Source organism: Salvelinus namaycush, chromosome 28, assembly GCF_016432855.1.
Source record: "Salvelinus namaycush isolate Seneca chromosome 28, SaNama_1.0, whole genome shotgun sequence".
Taxonomy (NCBI): Eukaryota; Metazoa; Chordata; class Actinopteri; order Salmoniformes; family Salmonidae; genus Salvelinus; species Salvelinus namaycush.
Window position 1 is genome coordinate 46161946 of NC_052334.1, and position 20278 is coordinate 46182223.

Below are 20278 nucleotides of genomic sequence, written 5' to 3' on the forward strand. Positions count from 1 at the left end.
TCCCCAACGATAAATCTACGATAATCGAGAATTTCAATAAGCATTTTTCTACGGCTGCCCATGCTTTCCACCTGGCTACCCCTAGCCCGGTCAACAGCTCTGCACCGCCCACAGCAACTTGCCCAAGCCTCCCCTACTTCTCCTTCACCCAAATCCAGATAGCTGATTTTCTGAAAGAGCTGCAAAATCTGGACCCCTACAAATCAGCTGGGCTAGACAATCTGTACCCTCTCTTTCTAAAATTATCCGCCGCAATTGTTGCAACCCCTATTGTTGCAACCCCTAGCCTGTTCAACCTCTCTTTCGTATTGACTGAGATCCCTAAAGATTGGAAAGCTGCCACGGTCATCCTCCTCTTCAAAGGGGGAAACACTCTAGACCCAAACTGTTACAGACCTATATCTATCCTACCCTGCCTTTCTAAAGTCTTCGAAAGCCAAGTTAACAAACAGATCACCGACCATTTCGAATCACACCATATCATCTCCGCTATGCAATCTGGTTTCCGAGCTGGTCATGGGTGCACCTCAGCCACGATCAAGATCCTGAACGATATCATAACCGCCATCGATAAAAGACAATACCGTGCAGCCGTCTTCATCGACCTGGCCAAGGCTTTCGACTCTGTCAATCACCGTATTCTTATCGTCAGACTCAACAGCCTTGGTTTCTCAAATGACTGCCTCGCCTGGTTCACCAACTACTTCTCAGATAAATGTCAGTGTGTCAAATCGGAGGGCCTGTTGTCCAGACCTCTGGCAGTCATTATGGGGGTGACACAGGGTTCAATTCTCGGGCCAACTCTTTTCTCTGTATACATCAATGATGTCGCTCTTGCTGCTGGTGATTCTCTGATCCACCTCTACGCAGACGACACCATTCTGTATACATCTGGCACTTCTTTGGACACTGTGTTTACAAACCTCTAGATGAGCTTCAATGCCATACAACACTCCTTCTGTGGCCTCCAACTGCTCTTAAATGCAAGTAAAACCAAATGCATGCTCTTCAACTGATCGCTGCACGCACCTGCCCGTCTAGCATCACTACTCTAGCATCACTACATGTGTAACTCTGTTGTTTGTGTCGCATTGCCAGGTCGCAGTTGTAAATGAGAACTTGTTCTCAACTGGCCTACCTGGTTAAATAATAAATAAAAATTTGTGAATGATGGAAATTAAGATACACAAGACTTCTGAATATATACACTACCGTTCAAAAGTTTGGGGTCACTAAGAAATGTCCTTGTTTTTTAAAGAAAATCAATTTTTTTGTCCATTAAAATAACATCAAATTGTTAAGAAATACAGTGTAGACATTGTTAATGTTGTAAATTACTATTGTAGCTGGAAGGGCTGATTTCTAATGGAAAATCTACATAGACGTACAGAGGCCCATTATCAGCAACCATCACTCCTTTGTTCCAATGGCACGTTGTGTTTGCTAATCCAAGTTTATCATTTTTTTAAAGGCTAATTGATCATTACAAAACCCTTTTGCAATTATGTTAGCACAGCTGAAAATTGTTGTGCTGATTAAAGAAACAATAAAACTGGCCTTCTTTAGACTAGTTGAGTATCTGGAGCATCAGCATTTCTGGGTTCAATTACAGGCTCAAAATGGCCAGAAACAAAGTACTTTATTCTAAAACTCATCAGTCTATTCTTGTTCTGAGAAATGACGGCTGTTCCATGCGAGAAATTGCCAAGATACTGAAGATCTCATACAACGCTGTGTACTATTCCCTTCACAGAACAGCGCACACTGGCTCTAACTAGAATAGAAAGAGTGGGAGGCCTCGGTTCACAACTGAGCAAGTGGACAAGTACATTAGAGTGTCTAGTTTGAGAAACAGACAAGTCCTCAACTGGCAGCTTCATTAAATAGTACCCGCAAAACACCAGTCTCAACATCAATAGTGAAGAGGCGACTCAGGGACGCTGGCCTTCTAGAAAGAGTTGCAAAGAAAAAGCCATATCTCAGACCAATAAAAAGAAAAGATGAAGATGGGCAAAAGAACACAGACACTGGGCAGAGGAAGATTGGAAAAAAGTGTTATGGACAGACACATCTAAGTTTGCGGTGTTCGAATCACAAAGAAGAACATTTGTGAGAAACAGAAAAAATGAAAAGATGCTGGAGGAGTGCTTGACACCATCTGTCAAGCATGGTGTGACGGCCCTGAATTTTTCTGAACCTCTCAGTGCTTCTCCTTCCAATAGGGCGCTTCCCCTTTAATTCCCAATTAAATAGTGCTTCTCCTTCCAATAGGACACTTCCCCTTTAATTCCCAATTAAATAGCCAGCATCAGCTGCGCAAAAGCTGCGCAAAAGGTTGTGATGGAGAAGTGAATGAGGATGTGTTCAACCCTCAGTTCTGAAAGAGATTTGCGTCTGTTCAAATCTGGCATCAGGACAAAATGTGATTCATAGTCACCAAATATATTTTAAGTATTTTAATTAAACTCAAACGATAAATGGTAAATGCAATTTTCGTATATACGGGTTCACTGGATCTCCGCGCAGGGTAGATCAGAGAACTGTGGAATGTACTCAAAATAGTAGTTTTATACTATGACAAGTTTATTCTCAACTTGTCCAGTTGGCCTATCATAGTAGAGGTTTAGCATGGTTCATACTCTTGCTCCTCCTTTGTGGGCCCCCAGACTTGTCCAAGCCCCTTGGCGTTTTCCTTCTCCACATCTGGTTGTTGGGTAGAGCAGCTCCATCTTGTGTCCCCCTCGACCATTCACTGAAACAGTTCCTAATATGGTATTGTCCAGTATTCTAAACTCCTGGTTGGTCTAGAGAGATGCACCCCTCCCCTCTCCAGACTGTCCACAGCTTTTATGGCCTGTGGTGGTCAGTTTTTACACACCTACCCCCCTCTGTATTGTGTGTGTGTGTGCAACAAAACATCATTCACCTTCAATCAATATGCTAACAGCCTATAGTGCATAAACATAAATCCTAACAGTTCCGAAGCGTCTCTATTCCGGTTTTTTTGTAGCCTAATAGCAAGTTTACCCAGGATCGGATCCACTCTTTGTGGCCTTTCTCCGCTGGAGATCTGTTGGCGGATTGGATTGTCTGACTTGATTGGATTGTCTGACTGACCGACTGACTACAACCTTTTTGTATATGGTATTTCATTTGTTTTGGTGTGATGTATACCGCGATGATTTATGTAGTTAGTTGTAGTTGAGGACTTATTAAGAGTTGATACGCTTGATGGTTGTGTGGTAAAGTAATTGTTATTTTGATTGTATGATTTGATACTGGGTTTACGCTACACTTGTATGAACGGACAAACATTGCGTGACTAAGGTCACTTGAACTTCTTTACCGGGCTGGACTTTTTTTAGGCCCGAAGTACAGGACATTTCTGGAGGAACCAGAGCTCATTATTTGTTATATTGTTATGTGTGTGTGATCATTTATGTTGGTAATACAACCCACGCAAAAGAATACAGTTGTTTTTGAAGTTCTTTCCAATGTTTTAAGGGTTTATGAAAAGTGTATTTCCATCCTGACTTTTACATGAGTCCTTTGTATTGGTGTAGACTTGGCGGACCAGATGGGACTCATTCCCTCCCAAACCAAAAGGAGAAACCAATGTTTTCTCTGGTAGGCACAACCTACCTGGCACCCCTATAAATAATAACCTCAAGTCAAAACCGTTACAATGGTGGAGGCAATGTGATGGTCTAGGGGTGCTTTATTGTTGGTAAAGTCGGAGATTTGTACAGGGTAAAAGCTCCATTTTGCAACTCCATGCCCTGTGGACGGCGCTTAATTAGAGTCAATTTCCTCCTACAACTGGAAAATGACCCAAAGCACAGCTCCAAACTATGCAAGAACTATTTAGGGAAGAAGCAGTCAGCTGGTATTCTGTCTATATTGGAGTGGCCAGCACAGTCACCGGATCTCAACCCTATTGAGCTGTTGTGGGAGCAGCTTGACCGTATGGTACGTAAGAAGTGCCCATCAAGCCAATCCAACTTGTGGGAGGTGCTTCGGGAAGCATGGGGTGAAATCTCTTCAGATTACCTCAACACATTGACAACTAGAATGCCAAAGGTCTGCAAGGCTGTAATTGCTGAAAATGGAAGATTCTTTGACGAAAGCAAAGTTTGAAGGACACAATTATTATTTCAATTAAAAATCATTATTTATAACCTTGTCAACGTCTTTGAATATATTTCCTATTCATTTTGGAACTCATTTCATGTATGTTTTCATGGAAAACAAGGACATTTCTAAGTGACCCCAAACAGTTGAAAGGTAGTGTATATATTTTTAATAGCTATATATAAAGAAAATTGAGGTGAGAGCATTGGAAATACTTTTAGCGGTTGATATGCTTCTGTTCTGTGGGTGGCACTGTGTGGTGTTTTTGAAGGATGGGTCCTGGCCTCTCGGGGGACCTAGGGATCTGAGGGGACGGGGGTGGTCTGCTGGTCACTGCGATGACAACCCAACTTGGGATGTGGAGGGGCTTAGCGGGTGGAATAGTGGAGAACAATTGGAGGGTTACTTCGTAGCAATGCCAATATCATGGTACAGCTATATGGACACTCAATCGTTGAAGAATCTCAAATATAAAATATTTTGATTTGTTTAACACTTTCTTGGTTACTTTCTTTGTTGTCTTCACTAGAATTGAGATTCTTCAAAGTAGCCACCCTTTGCCTTGATGACAGCTTTGCACACTCTTGGCTATCTCTCAATCAGCTTCATGAGTTAGTCACCTGGAATGCATTTCAAATAAGAGGTGTGCCTTGTTAAAAGTTAATTTGTGGAATTTCTCTCCTTAATGCGTTTGAGCATATCAGTTGTGTTGTGAGAAGGTAGGGGTGGTATACAGAAGATAGCCCTATTTGGTAAAAGACCAAGTCCATATCATGGCAAGAACAGCTCAAATAAGCAAAGACAAATGACAGTCCATCATTACTTTAAGCCATGAAGGTCAATATGGAAATTTCAAGAACTTTGAAAGTTTCTTCAAGTGCACTCGCAAAAACCATCAAGCGCTATAATGAAACAGGCTCGCATGAGGACTGCCACAAGAAAGCAAGACCCAGAGTTACCTCTGCTGCAAAGGATACGTTCATTAGTTACAGCCTCAGATATTGAAGCCCAAATAAATTATTCAGAGTTCAAGTTACAGACAAATCTCAAAATCAACTGTTCAGTGAGACTGTGTGAATCAGGCCTTCGTGGTTGAATTGTTGCAAAGAAACCACTACTAAAGGACACCAATAATAAGAAGAGACTTGCTCGGGCCAAGGAATACGAGCAGTGGACATTAGACCGGTGGAAATCTGTCCTTTGGTCTGATGAGTCCAAATTTTTGATTTTTGGTTCCAACCGCTGTGTGTTTGTGAGACACAGAGTAGGTGAACGGGTGATCTCTGCATGTGTGGTTCCCACCGTGAATCATGGGGGTGGTGGTGTGATGGTGCTTTGCTGGTGACACTGTCTGTGATTTGGCAACCGAAGCATTCTGCAGCAAACAGGACAATTACCCAACACACCTCCAGGCTGTGTAAGGGCTATTTGATCAAGAAGGATAGTGATGGAGTGCTGTATCAGAGGACCTTGCCTCCACAATCACCCGACCGTAACCCAATTGAGATAGTTTGGGATGAGTTGCACTCCTTCAAGACCGTTGGAAAAGGATTGCAGGTGAAGCTGGTTGAGAGAATGCCAAGAGTGTGCAAAGCTGTAATCAAGGCAAAGGGTGGCTACTTTGAAGAATCTCATATGTGCTATTTCATAGTTTTGATGTCTTCACTATTATTCTACAATGTAGAAAATGGTAAAAATATAGAAAAACCCTTGAATGAGTAGGTGTCCAAACTTTTGACTGGAACTGTATGTAAACGTGATAATTCTGTTTTTTTATTTGTAATGTCTAAAAACATGTTTTTGCTGTGTCATTATGAGGGATTGTGTGTAGATTGATGAGGGAAAAAAGGGTCTGACAACTTTCTGAAGGCACTGCATATTACCAGTATTGCATTTACCATTAACTCCTATAATATATAATCCACAATGTTTGTTTGGTTACGGAAATTTATGTTAATGCATTCAATATAATATTATTATTCCAGTATTTTACTGTTTTCATTGTCGGAGTGGACACATTGTTCGCACTTGTGAGAAACAAGTTTGGGTTTATTTCATTCAATTTACGAATATAAGTCATTGTCTTTTGTTTGGTGCGTCCTGTCGCATTGAAGTAGCCTGCGCGCAAATGTAGGCTTATAAATGATCTGATAGTATTTCTGATTTGCTTAACACACCACCACTGATGAGCTGTGGAGCTTCTCAAAGTAATGTTTTCTTCACCTCAGCAAACAAAGTCTGTTTTTACATCCATTGATAATGACAATAGTTCCTCTCCTTTTCGATAAACCACTCAGCGTGAACGGAAAAATGTCATGCTCTGATCCAATGGAAACGTCATAAAATAGGCCTACCTGATTACTTCTTATCCCTTGAGCAAATAGCCTACACCTCTATATTGTTACCCATCGAAAACAGACATCTGAGATAAACCAAGGCCATCAATATTTCACAACCAACTCCCCAGAAATGTGGAGCTGTCATCTTGTCAAGCATTCATTACCAGCCTCGGACGCAGCAATTACTGCTACGCCACATGTTCTGCCATGGTGCAATCAGAAGAAGGAACCCAGAATATGTGCGCATTGTAACGTGACATGACACATTGAAGACCACAACCAATCACATCAACCATATTGAGATAAGCGAGATCCAAAGACTTCGCTCTCACACGGTATTTGCGCATGTGCACAGGTTCGCTTCACGCTGTTACAGCGTTGTAGCCACGGGACCAAAAAATGCGGAGAAGTAGAGCTTCGCACTTCAACTCTTAGTTGTTGCGGAAATTGACCCATTATGCTGTTGACTTTCTGCATCTAAATCGTATCACTGAGTTTACCTTCAAGGTTTGTTATTGCCTTGCTTTCATGTGACTGAACTCCTCAAAAAAGCACTCAAATATGAAGCATTAATCCGTAATAAAAGCAGAAGAAGTGTTGTTTGGAAACTAATGGTCTTTCCAGACAGAATATATATATCGAAGATTCAAACGACTGCCAGGATCAAGAGAGGGAGTATTTGAACCACAAACCTTTATTAGGAACACAGACAGGTTTTCTTGCTCATCGTTAATGTTCGACAATCAAATCGTTTCAGGAATGCCTTATAGGAATACAAGGTGACCTTCTCATATAACAAGTGGACCAGAATTTTCGTGTTCTCTAAATTGCTGACATTTTCTATGGGGTGGAGGTCAGAATGGAGAGTGCAGTAATCCTCCTTCGTGGCTGCTGTGCAGGGCAGAAAATTGCCAATGCAAATCCAAGTTGGGACTAATATAACCCGGGAAAGACTTTAGCAGTGATACAATTGCACTTCTTGGTCTGCAGACTCTGAACACTTATCAACAGTAAAACATTCTAGCCATTTTCTCCCATCCATCAGAAAATGGTTGGTAGCAAGATAAGGGTTGAGCCTCTGATGTTGAAAAAGCTTAAGAGCAGAACAACAAAATCCCAACACCATATCACATTGACAACTAAGACATTTTCTCCCTGCTGATTCTGCTGCATGTCCACATACGAAGTTGTCTCGTGGGGAAAAAGTTATGAGAATTTGAATATATTATGAAGTCTCATTGAAAGATAACAACATGATTCAGCAATAAACAACAAACCAGGGCTTTCTGAGGCTTCTTCCTTGAATAGGTATTTTCCCCAAACAGCCACTTAAACTCACAGTGACTTTCTATGCTCAGTAGTGTTGATACAGTGCCATGTAAAAACACACACTAAACTTACACAACTGACATCTCGCTGAGAGCTAAGAACACTAATGTGGCCCATTTGTATTTTCACACCTTGCATGTTAAAACAGATATTCCTCTCATCTGTCTATTCAATAACTCATTGAAATTCTGTGCAAACTTCGCTGCTTACGTCATTCATGCTTACGGCGAAAACAAGTGACGTTTTGTTGTGTCGGCGATAAGCAGCTTATTAGTTTAAAAAAAATGTATTTCTGAGGGCTGACAAGGCCATCTCCATGGGATACATTTCATTAGAAAAGTCAGGGAGTGGATTCTACTTGTCTCCGGGTATTAACAATGGGAGTCTCTCGCTGCAACAGGGAGCACTCACACAAAGTGAACGTGAATCAAATCAATAGGTTGACTGCGTTCCAAAAGGCACCCTATTCCCTAAATAGTGCACTCGTTTTGACTCGAGCCCTATGGGGCCTGGTTAAAGGTAGTAAATAGGGAATGGGGTGCCATTTGGGATGCATCCCGTTGTGTCCAGGAGCGACGGGCAGGAGCAGTTGAACGGGCATATTAAAGGGGCAGCTCTCCATTGATGCACAATTCTTGGTTAGCCCACTGCTTGTTACTATTTATACTGTAGATCTGACTGATACACATCCAAAAGCAGTGCATTACATACATTAATGTACACTACAGTCTGCAAAAGTTGTTTATCCTTCGAGGAAAGAAATTGGACATAACATATAACAATAATACATGCCATTTAGCAGACACTTTTAGAGACGCATCTCAGTGCAAGAGGTGTCACTACAGTCCCTGGTTTGAATCCAGGCTGTATCACATCCAGCAGTGATTGGGAGTCCCATAGGGCGGTGCACAATTGGCCCAGCGTCGTCCGGGTTTGGCCGGCATTGTAAATAAGAATGTGTTCTTAACTGACTTGCCTAGTTAAATAAAATAAAAAAATAAAAAAATTAAAGATGTCTGTTATACATACCTGTGACTAAGAACCTGCAGGCACCCGCCCCGGCCTCGTTGGTCACTTCACAGGTGTACTCCCCGTAGCCCTCCCTATTGAGTGCCCTGACGTGGTAGTCCGTCTCGTCGCGCTGGTCGAACTGGCCCATGGTCAGCAGCCTGGTACCCAGCTTCCACTCGTACTTGAGCACTTTGGACGGGTGTGCCCGCAGCACCCGGCAGTTGAGGGTGAAGGCGCGACCCAGACCCTGGCGGATCTCTGTGAACACCGGCTCCACCACCGGCGGATCTATGGAGAGGAAGACCAAAGGCCCTATTAGTCAGGCAGGCAGGGGAGGCAAAGGCTGAATCCCAAATAAATCCCTAGCCCCTGGCCTATATCACATCAGTCAGCCACAGAGCAGCAATGGCCCGGTCCTAAAATAACCCCTATCCCCTATGCACTTGTGGAGATCTGAGAAGATTTGGTAGGTGCAGTGGTGAAAAAAGTACCCAATTGTCATACCTTAATAGAAAAATGACTCAAGTAAAAGTATCAAAAGTAAATGTAATTGCTAAAATATACTTAAGTATCAAAAGTAGAAGTATAAATCATTTTAAATTCCTTTGCAAACCAGACGGCACAATTTAAGGGCCTCTGATATATTTTCAACACTCAGACATAATTTAAAATTCACCCGTGTGTTTAGTGAGTCCACCAGATCAGAGGCAGTAGAGATGAATAGGATTGTTCTCTTGATAAGGGTGTGAATTGGAACATTTTCCTGTCCTGCGAAGCATTCAAAATGTAACGATACTTTTGGGTGTCAGGGAAAATGTATGGCGTAAAAAGTAGATTATTATATTTTGGGAATGTAGTGAAGTTAAAGGAAAAGTTGTCAAATATAATGTACAGATACCCCAAAAACGACTTAAGTAGTACTTTAAAGTATTTTTTACTTAAGTACTTTACACCACTGGGTAGGTGCAAGCAATATGGTAATTACTTCCTATATTGTTTACACCTATAAACCTCTCAGATCTACAGGAGTGCCTAGAGAGTAGGAGGGGCTAGGAGTTGATTTGGAATACAGCAAAACTGTCCTTCTCACACAGGCAGCCTCTGAGCCCGTCTCCGTATGTCAACCCAAACATAATCCATTCATCTGCATCCAGAATTTCTCCATCTGCAGGACTTTAAAGTCCCATCAGCTCTTATTTATTTATCCAGCCTTTAGATTATCTTGCGCTATAATTACCACTAACCCAACAGCAATGAGATGCCAGTAGCCGTGGCTTTATCAATTAGCCACTCCAACTTCAGTGGAAAGTGATCTAAACACAGTGCTAAATCTGCAATGTTCCTGTCGCTCTTTTGTACATGTCTAAGCAGACACAGCTACACAGTGGAAGTCGGAGTATGTGGGCAAAAGGGGCTACTTAGCACTAACATGAGAACTCAGAAGTCACACGTCTAGGATAATATAGCTTCTAGTGAAAAGCTTAACTTGGAATTGTTGTTGTATATATGCGAGGCAATTTAGTAGGAGATATTTTAAGGGCCTCTGATATATTTTTCCCATTTTGTGTCTAATTTTGAGAACTCTCAGAGGAACTGTCCTCTCTTAACTCGACTGAATGAAAGAGCTTGCTGCTTGAATACACAGAATGGCTGAGAGAGTCCGTAGGGACCGCCCTCCGCTCGGAGACAAACGAGCGTGATTCACAGAATTTGAGTGACACCTTACTAGATAATACCCCAGAAACACTTAAAGGAACAGTTCTGCTAAATAGTTACCAAATAGCTACACGGACTATCTGCATTGACCCTTGTTGCACTAACTTTTTGACTCATCACATACGCTGCTCCTACTGTTTATTATCTGTCACTTTAATCCTAGTTATATGTACATATCTACCTCAATTACCTCGTACCCATGCATATCGACTGGTACCCCGTTTTATATAGCCAAGTTATTTTTATTCATTATGTATCTATTATTACTTTATTACGCGTTTTACTGTCTATTATTTTATTTTCTCTCTGCATTGTTGGGAAGGGCCCGGCAGTAAGCATTTCACTGTTAGTCTACAGCTGAAGTATGTGACGAATAACATATGATTTGATTCTCCAGAATTGCAAATATACTTGATCTTATTGATACCTAGAATGTAGTTTATAGAGGCCGAAGGTCAGTGTCGGATGTGGTTTGTTTACTACACCCTATCAATAGCATAGTTGAGTGCAAAACATTGAAAGTGGTAGGAACCCTGTTAGCATGCTACAGCCCAGCAAGCAAGCATCTAACAGACCGCTATCTGTAATGAGGCTGGAGGCAAGCCCTCCTCAGGCCACCGTCGGAAGAGCTAATATTACTATGCCTAAATGAACTAACTTCAAACGTTTCTGTCGCATACAATATGTTTAGAGTAGAGAAATACTCTCAATTCAAATGTCCTCAAAACTCAGAATACAACAGGCTCTAGAGGATAACGTGACGTTTCAAGTCATACAAGGAAGTGAACTATAGAAAAACAAAAAACTTGTTTGCCTCCTAAAAATCCATCCGTATTACTCATTAATGGTGTAAGGTTTGTACCTGTTATTTACCACAGGGACTAAAACATAAGAGGTAGAACAAAAAGTAGGCCTAAACAAAAGTAAAGAAGGGAAGAGAGAACCTTAAAGGCACAATATGTCATTTCAACAGCCTGATCCTGGCACTGTTTGGTAAGCTGAGGGACGGGGCTGTGCTATGGATGCAACCGAGCTATAGATGACAGTATGGAGTGATTTTAGTGCTAGGCACTAAAATCACTCCATATGACAGTCCATGAAACATTCATAGAACATGTTCCATTGTTCAACTGAACATTATTATGCTAACGCAGTGTTGTTACCAGGGTAGTTTCATTGTTACTACACAGATAGGCCTATAAGAGCAACTTCATGTAAAGTGTTATGCAAGTTCTTAAAATGATCCTGTGATGTCTCTGCAAGACTTCATCCCCGTGTTAATAGAACCATTTTGCGAACCCAAAAAGCACGGTTAATAACACTTGATAGTCTTTAACTCTATTTCTATGCACTGCTACTCGTGAATATGGGGTTTTCGAAAATATTCATGATGACAATATATTTAAAATGGGGGAAATGGCAGCAAAAAAGTTGCTGGGTGGATAGTTCCATCCGTGCCACATTTCATGGTCGGCTCAACTGGGGATTCCTCAGTCTACTCGCATTGCATGACGGTGATGATAGCACTTTCAGGATGTCAGTGTTGTCGTTTGAGTTTTTCTCTCTCCAAACGTATTCTCTCTCTTTTGTAAATGAATACTGGTGGGGATAAATTAGCACTTCGCTAATTAGGCTGGGAGCCAGCTTTGAATGCCATACTTAACGAACAGCCCAGGATTAAACAAGGGTTTCTATGACAGAGCGTTGGTCATAGAAACCTTTAAGAGAGTAATGTTCACCCTCCATGTAGATCACCCTCCAGCTAGTTCCCCAATGCCCAAACTGATCAACCCATGGTCAGGGGGCTTGACTAGGAATTTGCCATTCATCCTATAGTATGTGCTGCTTTCTCTCCCATTCTTGCCTTCCAACTGATGCCCATAGCTAATTTCAAGCATTTATTAAAGAGGCTATGATTTTATGGTAGAGCAGCTTACATCAATATACTTCAGAACATATTTAATTTCTTATAACCAGGGTAAAGCAAGAAAAAAAATAGCGGGCCATAGATGAAATGCTTAAACTAACAATAATTAGGGCTTTTCAGAGGGAGATGGATCTTCGCTGGTCGAGGGTTTTTCTTTTTCGTACGTTTAATCCTTTTGCACTCATGTCGAGGGGAGAAATATGCAGAAAGGGGTCGTGAAATGTCAGAATATGACTGCAATTATCCCTTCGCTATGCTTTAAATAGCAACATTAATAATCATCAGTGTCTTATCAGAATTTTGAGACAATTCATTATGGATTTGGGGTTAACTACTGTAGCACAGTGCCTGCCTAAGAGAAAGTAATCAATCTGTAAAGCCCATGATTTTATTAAGGATAGATCCGTCATTATAATATGACCGACAACCTTATATTAACATGCACTCCAAACCAACTTTTTTTTACCCACAAGTAATGTGATACTATATCAAAGCTTTAATATGGACCACACTACAAAGTACTGGGCTTTGGCTCGGCGGACTAACTCAGTCACTGAGAGTAGGAAACTCGGGTTGAAACCCCAGTCTGACACAATTGCAAATCGGCAAAGCACACTAATCCTAATGCTAACAGCTATGTTTTTGTCCTGTCTGTGACACGGCTGTGATAGTGGTACCAGACACTGAATGACTGTACTGTTTCAAAGCACAATGCTCCAGTGCAAATGACACGCTGCCACGCTTCCAAAAACCTCGCTATCTCCCTTTTCCCTGATACCGCTCCTGCCTGCACCACCTCAAAGAGGGTGAATCAGTGACAAGTATGGGCAGTGACCTTTCCAGTCTGCAGGGAGTCCCCCTTCGGCCAGCATGTCTGATTAGGTTGAGATCCTTTGACAAAGCCAACCAGGCCCTCCGTGACCCCAGCTCGCTTAGGAGCCCACCTGTTGATCCAGCTGAATCACTGTGCTTCGTAATTGTATATTGGGCGCATTGCCGGAACACGCCTGGCCAATAAACTCGATTAACTCTTGGAATGATAAGGTCTGTAGACTGCAGGGAACTGACTTACTGGCTGGCTGCTGCAGCACCCACACTGTTAAGGTGAGACAGGAGTTAATTGGGTTCAAGTATATTATCTGAGAGCATTCAATTACTTGGGTGTGGGGCTGTGGTCTCTACATTGGGTGCTGCTACCCATTCCTAGTTGTAGTATGAATCAGAATCAGTCTTGCGGCTATTTATCAATATATACTTTTTAATGTTTCTGCCTTTTTGAAGGTTTCTGCCTCGCCGATGTTTCAATATTTCTGGTTAATTAAAGCCTGAAATATTTTACGGAGCAGATGGACATACACTGTACAGTAGCATTGAATATAATTGAGCTGTGAAGTCTCCAGACCAAAGCTGCACAGGACACCAATAGTTTCAGTGAGGAAGGCTTTCGAAGTGGGCTGCAGGTCCTCCGAGGTCCTGTTTCTAGTTTCCAAGGTTAACCAAAGCCTTTATCTTATGATGTCGTCAACAACAGCCATCACAATGGCTTCTATGCATATTAAAATGCAATTAAAAATAAAGTGGCTATCATACATGTACTGGCCCTGACACGTAGAACAGAGCGGGGCCAAATACAAGGGGCTGCAACTAACAGATGGCCTCCAGGCCTTAATGGCGTCACTTTGTGTAAAGGGTGATGCCGGGCGGTAGAGAGAGGGAGAGTGAAAGAGGAGAAAAAGAGAGAGGGAGACGGAAAGAGAGGGAAAAATTATATTTTAATTTCATTACCAATAAAACACAATCATGCTGATCTTTAGGCTTAAAGCCTGGGGAAATCAAGAGCAATCTCTATATTTCACTGGTGAGCAGCATTCTCCAACCTCTCTCTCTATTTCCTTCCTCTCTCATCCTCCTCCTCCCCCCTCTGTTTCTCTATTTCACTCTCTCTCCCTCTCTTTCCTCTCGTGTCTCTCTCGCTCTCCTCCCCCCTCTCCATCCACCGCCTCCGCAAACTCTGTTGCGAGAGCCTGCTCAGCTGTCACAGATATAAGTACACATTATCCAGTGGCATACATTGGTACCCAGACCTACCACAAGTAATGAGTCCTGTGCTAGGGATTATACTCCTAGCTACCCTTCTCTCTTCCCTGCCCTAGTTCCCTTCCCTGCAATCACAATTTCTGCAGGAGGAGGAGGAGGAGGAGGAGGTGGATGAGTAATCAAATCAAATAGTAGGAAGCATTTGTGAAATGGAGGAAGCATGACAAACACATACATTGCCTTAGGAAAGTATTCAGAACGCTTCCTTTTTCCCACATTTTGTTATGGTACAGCCTTATTCTAAAATTGATTACATTAAAACATTTCCTCCTCAATCTACACACAATACCCCATGACAAAGCGAAAACAGGTTTTTAGAAATTTGTGCAAATTTATAACAAATAAAACAGAAATACCTTATTTACAGAAGTATTCAGACCCTTTGCTATGAGACTCGAAATGGAGCACAGGTGCATCCTGTTTCAATTGATCATCCTTGAGATGTTTCTACAACTTGATTGGAGCATGTGTGGTAAACTCAATATATTTTTTTCATGATTTTGAAAGTCACACGCCTGTCTATATAAGGTCCCACAGTTGACAGTACATGTCAGAGCAAAAGCTAAGCCATGAGGGACGAAGGAATTGTTCGTAGAGCTCTGAGACAGGATTGTGTCGGGGCACAGATCTGGGGAAGGGTACTAAAAAAATTATGCAGCATTGAAGCCATGAGGGATGAAGGAATTGTTCGTAGAGCTCTGAGACAGGATTGTGTCGGGGCACAGATCTGGGGAAGGGTACTAAAAAAATTATGCAGCATTGAAGGTCACCAAGAACAAAGTGGCCTCCATCATTCTTAAATGGAAGAAGTTTGGAACCACCAAGACTCTTCCTAGAGCTGGCCGCCCGGCCAAACTGAGCAATCGGGGGAGAAGGGCCTTGGTCAGGGAGGTGACCAAGAACCCGATTGTCACTGACAGAGCTCCAGACTTCCTCTGTGGAGATGGGAGAACATCCCAGAAGGACAATCATCTCTGCAGCACTCCACCAATCAGGCCTTTGTGGAAGAGTGGCCAAACAAAATTCTCTGGTCTGTTGAAACCAAGATTTACTTATTTGGCCTGAATGCCAAGCTTAACGTCTGGAGGAAGCCTGGCACCATCCCTACGAGGAAGCATGGTGGTGGCAGCATCATGCTGTTGGGATATTTTTCAGCGACAAGGACTCGAAGACTAGGTCAGTATCGAGGGAAAGATGAACGGAGCAAAGTCCTGAGAGATCCTTGATGAAAACCTGCTCCAGAGCGCTTAGGACCTCAGACTGGGGTGAAGGTTCACCTTCCAACAGGACAATGACCCTAAGCACACAGCCAAGACAACGCCGGAGTGGCTTCAGGACAGATCTCGGAATGTCCTTGAGTGGCCCAGCCAGAGCCCGGACTTGAACCCGATCGAACATCTCTGGAGAGAGCTGAAAATAGCTGTGCAGCGACGCTCACCATACAACCTGACAGAGCTTGAGCGGATCTGCAGAGAAGGAAGGGATAAATTCCCCAAATACAGGTGTGTATTATTTAATCAATTTTAGAATAAGGTTGTACTGTAACAAAAAGTGAAAAAAGTCAAGCGGTCTGAATACTTTCCGAATGCACCGTATGCAGTGAAGTTTGTATGTATGAGTCATCACTAACAGGCATCTCCTTCAGTCAGCCACACACACAGTCCACCGGGCCTCTGCTATGGAGGAGGGAACACAACACGCACAACACACAGCCTAGAGATGACTACTGAAGACTTTACCCTAAAGGACTACACATACTAAGGAGAAGAGAGCTATATGACATACTAATAGTGCCGTCAGACTGACAGACTAGACATGTGACATAAACAATGTGATCTTTGCCTCCAGACCAGAGGCTTAGGGGAACACAACAGTTGGTTTACAGATATCTGTCACACACAGTATGCACTACATCACCACTGTAACACCACATTATGTTTTACAATTTAATACTTCATAACTTCCGCTAAATGTAATTGGTGCGCTGCACAGATATGAAATAATGAATTTAATAAGTCTTATTTAGTCGCTGAGCAGCTGTGGATTTTGGTACTGGGTCAATTTCAAACATCCCATTTATGATAATATGTTCTCTCTTATTTTCTGAGTGCCAGGACTCATTTGAACAGGGGAACAACATTCAGTGGGAACATCCTGAAATTGCATTTTTGTCCCCCCCAATTTTATCATTGGAATGTAATACAAAAAGAGCAACAGTGTGCTTTAAGACCATGTGGACGCCTCCTAGCGGTCGGGTAGACTGTTTAAAGTGTTTAACCGACTGGGGGGGAAAAAAAAATATAATAATACACGCAGAACCAATCAAAAGTTTGGACACACCCACTCATTCAAAGGTTTTTCTTTATTGTTACTATTTTCTACATTGTAGAATAATACTGAAGACATCACTATGAATGAACACATATGGAATCATGTAGTAACCAAAAAAAAGTGTGAAAACAAATTAAAATATATTTTATATCTAAGATTCTTCAAAGTAGCCACCCTTTGCATTGATGACAGCTTTGCACACTCTTGGCATTCTCTCAACCAGCTTAATGAGGTAGTCACCAGGAATGCTTTTCAATTAACAGATGTGCCTTGTTAAAAGTTAAATGCGTTTGAGCATATCAGTTGTGTTGTGACAAGTTAGGGGTGGTATACAGAAGATAGCCCTATTTGGTAAAAGACCAAGTCCATATCATGGCAAAACAACTAAAATAAGCAAAGAGAAATGACAGTCTATCATTACTTTAAGACATGACGGTCAGTCAATTTGGAAAATGTCAAGAACATGGTAAAGTTTCTTCAAGTGCACTCACAAAAACCATCAAGCGCTATGATGAAACTGGATTTCATGGGGACTGCCACAGGAAAGGAAGACCCAGAGTTACCTGCTGAAGAGGATAAGCTAGAGTTACCAGCCTCAGAAATTGCAGCCAAATAAATACTTCACATAGTTCAAGTAACAGACACATCTCAAAATCAACTGTTCAGAGTTCCAAGATGGCGTAGCAGTGTAGGCGTGTTTTGTTCGTCCTCTCGTGTACTTTTGTATTTTTTCGTATTTTTTGTATATATTTAATATAGTTTATATAATATAATATTGTATATAGTTACCTTCCGGTAACCTGCCTCACCCAATGTGATACGGAATCGCTATTATTTTTAACTTTGGAACACATTCAAGAACCTCCAGTAGCTAACCAGCTAATCAGCTACAAGATATTTAGTCATTTTTAGCCACTGCTAGCGGCTTTTACCTTCTGCACAGACACCAGCCCTGTTCTTAGCCTGGATATTACTCGCCAATCTACCAGCATCGGACTGTCTCTCCACAACAACGCCGGAATCCTGCAGTAATCCCTGAGCCACTACTTCTGATCCTCACAGCTAGCTTGCACCCTCCGTGGCACCCAGTGGCTAATGCCACTGCCACGAAGCTAGCACCAGTTAGCAAACAAAATTCTACAATACCTCTTTCGCCATCTGGCTTGGATTCTCTGTCGACACGGCGCCCCGCCGCACCACGTCTGGTCTGCCGACGAATACTCCATCCGCTGTGCCCTCAACAGGCCTCCGTCTGAGCAGACCCCCTCCGTCTGAGCAGACCACCCCCGGGCTACTAACTTTAAACGCCGCGTGCTAGCGTAGTGGCGGCTTCCCTGTTCCATCTACTGCTGCCCCCTGGACACTATGATCACTTGGCTACATAGCTGATGCCTGCTGGACTGTCCATTAATCACGGTACTCCATTCTGTTTATTTGTGTTTTATCTGTCGGCCCCAGCCGCGAACTCAGGCTCTGTGTGTAGTTAATCCGACCCTCTCTGCCTAGTCATCGCCATTTTACCTGCTGTTGTTGTGTTAGCTGACTAGCTGCTGTTGTCTCACCTGTTGTTTTAGCTAGCTCTCCCAATCAAGACCTGCGATTACTTTATGCCTTACTGTATGTCTCTCTCAAATATCAATATGCCTTGTATACTGTTGTTCAGGTTAGTTATCATTGTTTTAGTTTACAATGGAGCCCGTAGTTCCACTCCTCATACCTCTGATACCTCCTTTGTCCCACCTCCCACACATGCGGTGACCTCACCCATTATAACCAGCATGTCCAGAGATACAACCTCTCTTATCATCACCCAGTGCCTGGGCTTACCTCCGCTGTACCCGCACCCCACCATACCCCTGTCTGCACATTATGCCCTGAATATATTCTACCACGCCCATAAATCTGCTCCTTTTATTCCTTGTCCCCAACGCTCTAGGCGACCAGTTTTGATAGCCTTTAGCCGCACCCTCATCCTACTACTCCTCTGTTCCTCGGGTGATGTGGAGGTTAACCCAGGCCCTGCATGTCCCCAGGCACCCTCATTTGTTGACTTCTGTGATCGAAAAAGCCTTGGTTTCATGCATGTCAACATCAGAAGCGTCCTCCCTAAGTTTGTTTTACTCACTGCTTTGGCACACTCTGCCAACCCTGATGTCCTTGCCGTGTCTGAATCCTGGCTTAGGAAGGCCACCAAAAATTATGAGATTTCCATACCCAACTATAACACTTTCCGTCAAGATAGAACTGCCAAAGGGGGAGGAGTTGCAATCTACTGCAGAGATAGCCTGCAAAGTTCTGTCATACTTTCCAGGTCTATGCCCAAACAGTTCAAACTTCTAATTTTAACTTCTTATGGCTGCAAGGGGCAGTATTGAGTAGCCAGTTAAATCGTGCCCATTTCAAACGGCCTCGTACTCAATTCTTGCTCGTACAATATGCATATTATTATTACTATTGGATAGAAAACACTCTCTAGTTTCGAAAACCGTTTGAATTATTTCTCTGAGTGAAACAGAAGTCATTCTGCAGCACACTTCCTGACCAGGAAGTGGAATGTCAGAAATCGATGCTCTGTTCAACTTCATGCCTATACATGGGCGTGATACGTATGAGTCTACATACACTTCATACACCTTCCCCTGGTTGTCAAGAGGCGGTGAGAGAAACAATTTCGTGTTTATCTTGGTCTGAGGTGGAATTAAAGCTCTTTGTTTGACGTGACCGTCCATTTCCTGTTTCTGGAGCGCGCGAAAGAGGACATTGATTTGCCTTCTGTTTTGCTCTCGTTATGGACGACTAACATCTCCGTCTTAGATTTTATTTGATACATGTGACCATATCATTGTAACGTATGTTTTTTCAATATAGTTTAATCAGATTATTGATTTTTTTTTTTTTTTTTTTTTTTTTTTCGGGAGTTTTGCCGTGTTCCGTTCTCTGACTTTGTTGACGTTGGAGTGATCCGTGCCACTTGGCAAGTGCCCATGCTAAATGAAGAGGGATATTTGCCGTTCCAGATCAAAACAACGACTGTTCTGGACAAAGGACACCTTGTCCAACATTCTGACGGAAGATCACCAAAAGTAAGAAACATTTTATGATGCTATTTCTAATATCTGTCGTGCATGTGAACTGGTCGTGGGCGCCCAAGTGTTTCTGGCTATTGTGGCTACGCTAATATAACGCTACATTTTGTTTTCGCTGTAAAACATTTAATAAATCGGAAATATTGTCTGGAATCACAAGATGCCTGTCTTTCAATTGCTGTACACTATGTATTTTTCAGAAATGTTTTATGATGAGTAATTAGGTATTTGACGTTGGTGTCTGTAAATATTATGGCTGCTTTCGGTGCAATTTCTGATTGTAGCTGAAATGTAAACTATGATTTATACCT

The 20278-nt window shown here is 42.4% G+C and overlaps 1 protein-coding gene across 1 annotated transcript in view; it reads right to left on the minus strand.

Moving 5' to 3' along the window:
* The window catches only part of LOC120023376 (MAM domain-containing glycosylphosphatidylinositol anchor protein 2-like), a 179950-nt gene that overhangs the window by 97562 nt on the left and 62110 nt on the right, over window positions 1–20278 (minus strand). The window contains exon 9 of the mRNA XM_038967380.1: window positions 8829–9098. Within this exon, the coding sequence (XP_038823308.1) occupies window positions 8829–9098 (270 nt within the window). The remainder of the gene's footprint in view (window positions 1–8828; window positions 9099–20278) is intronic.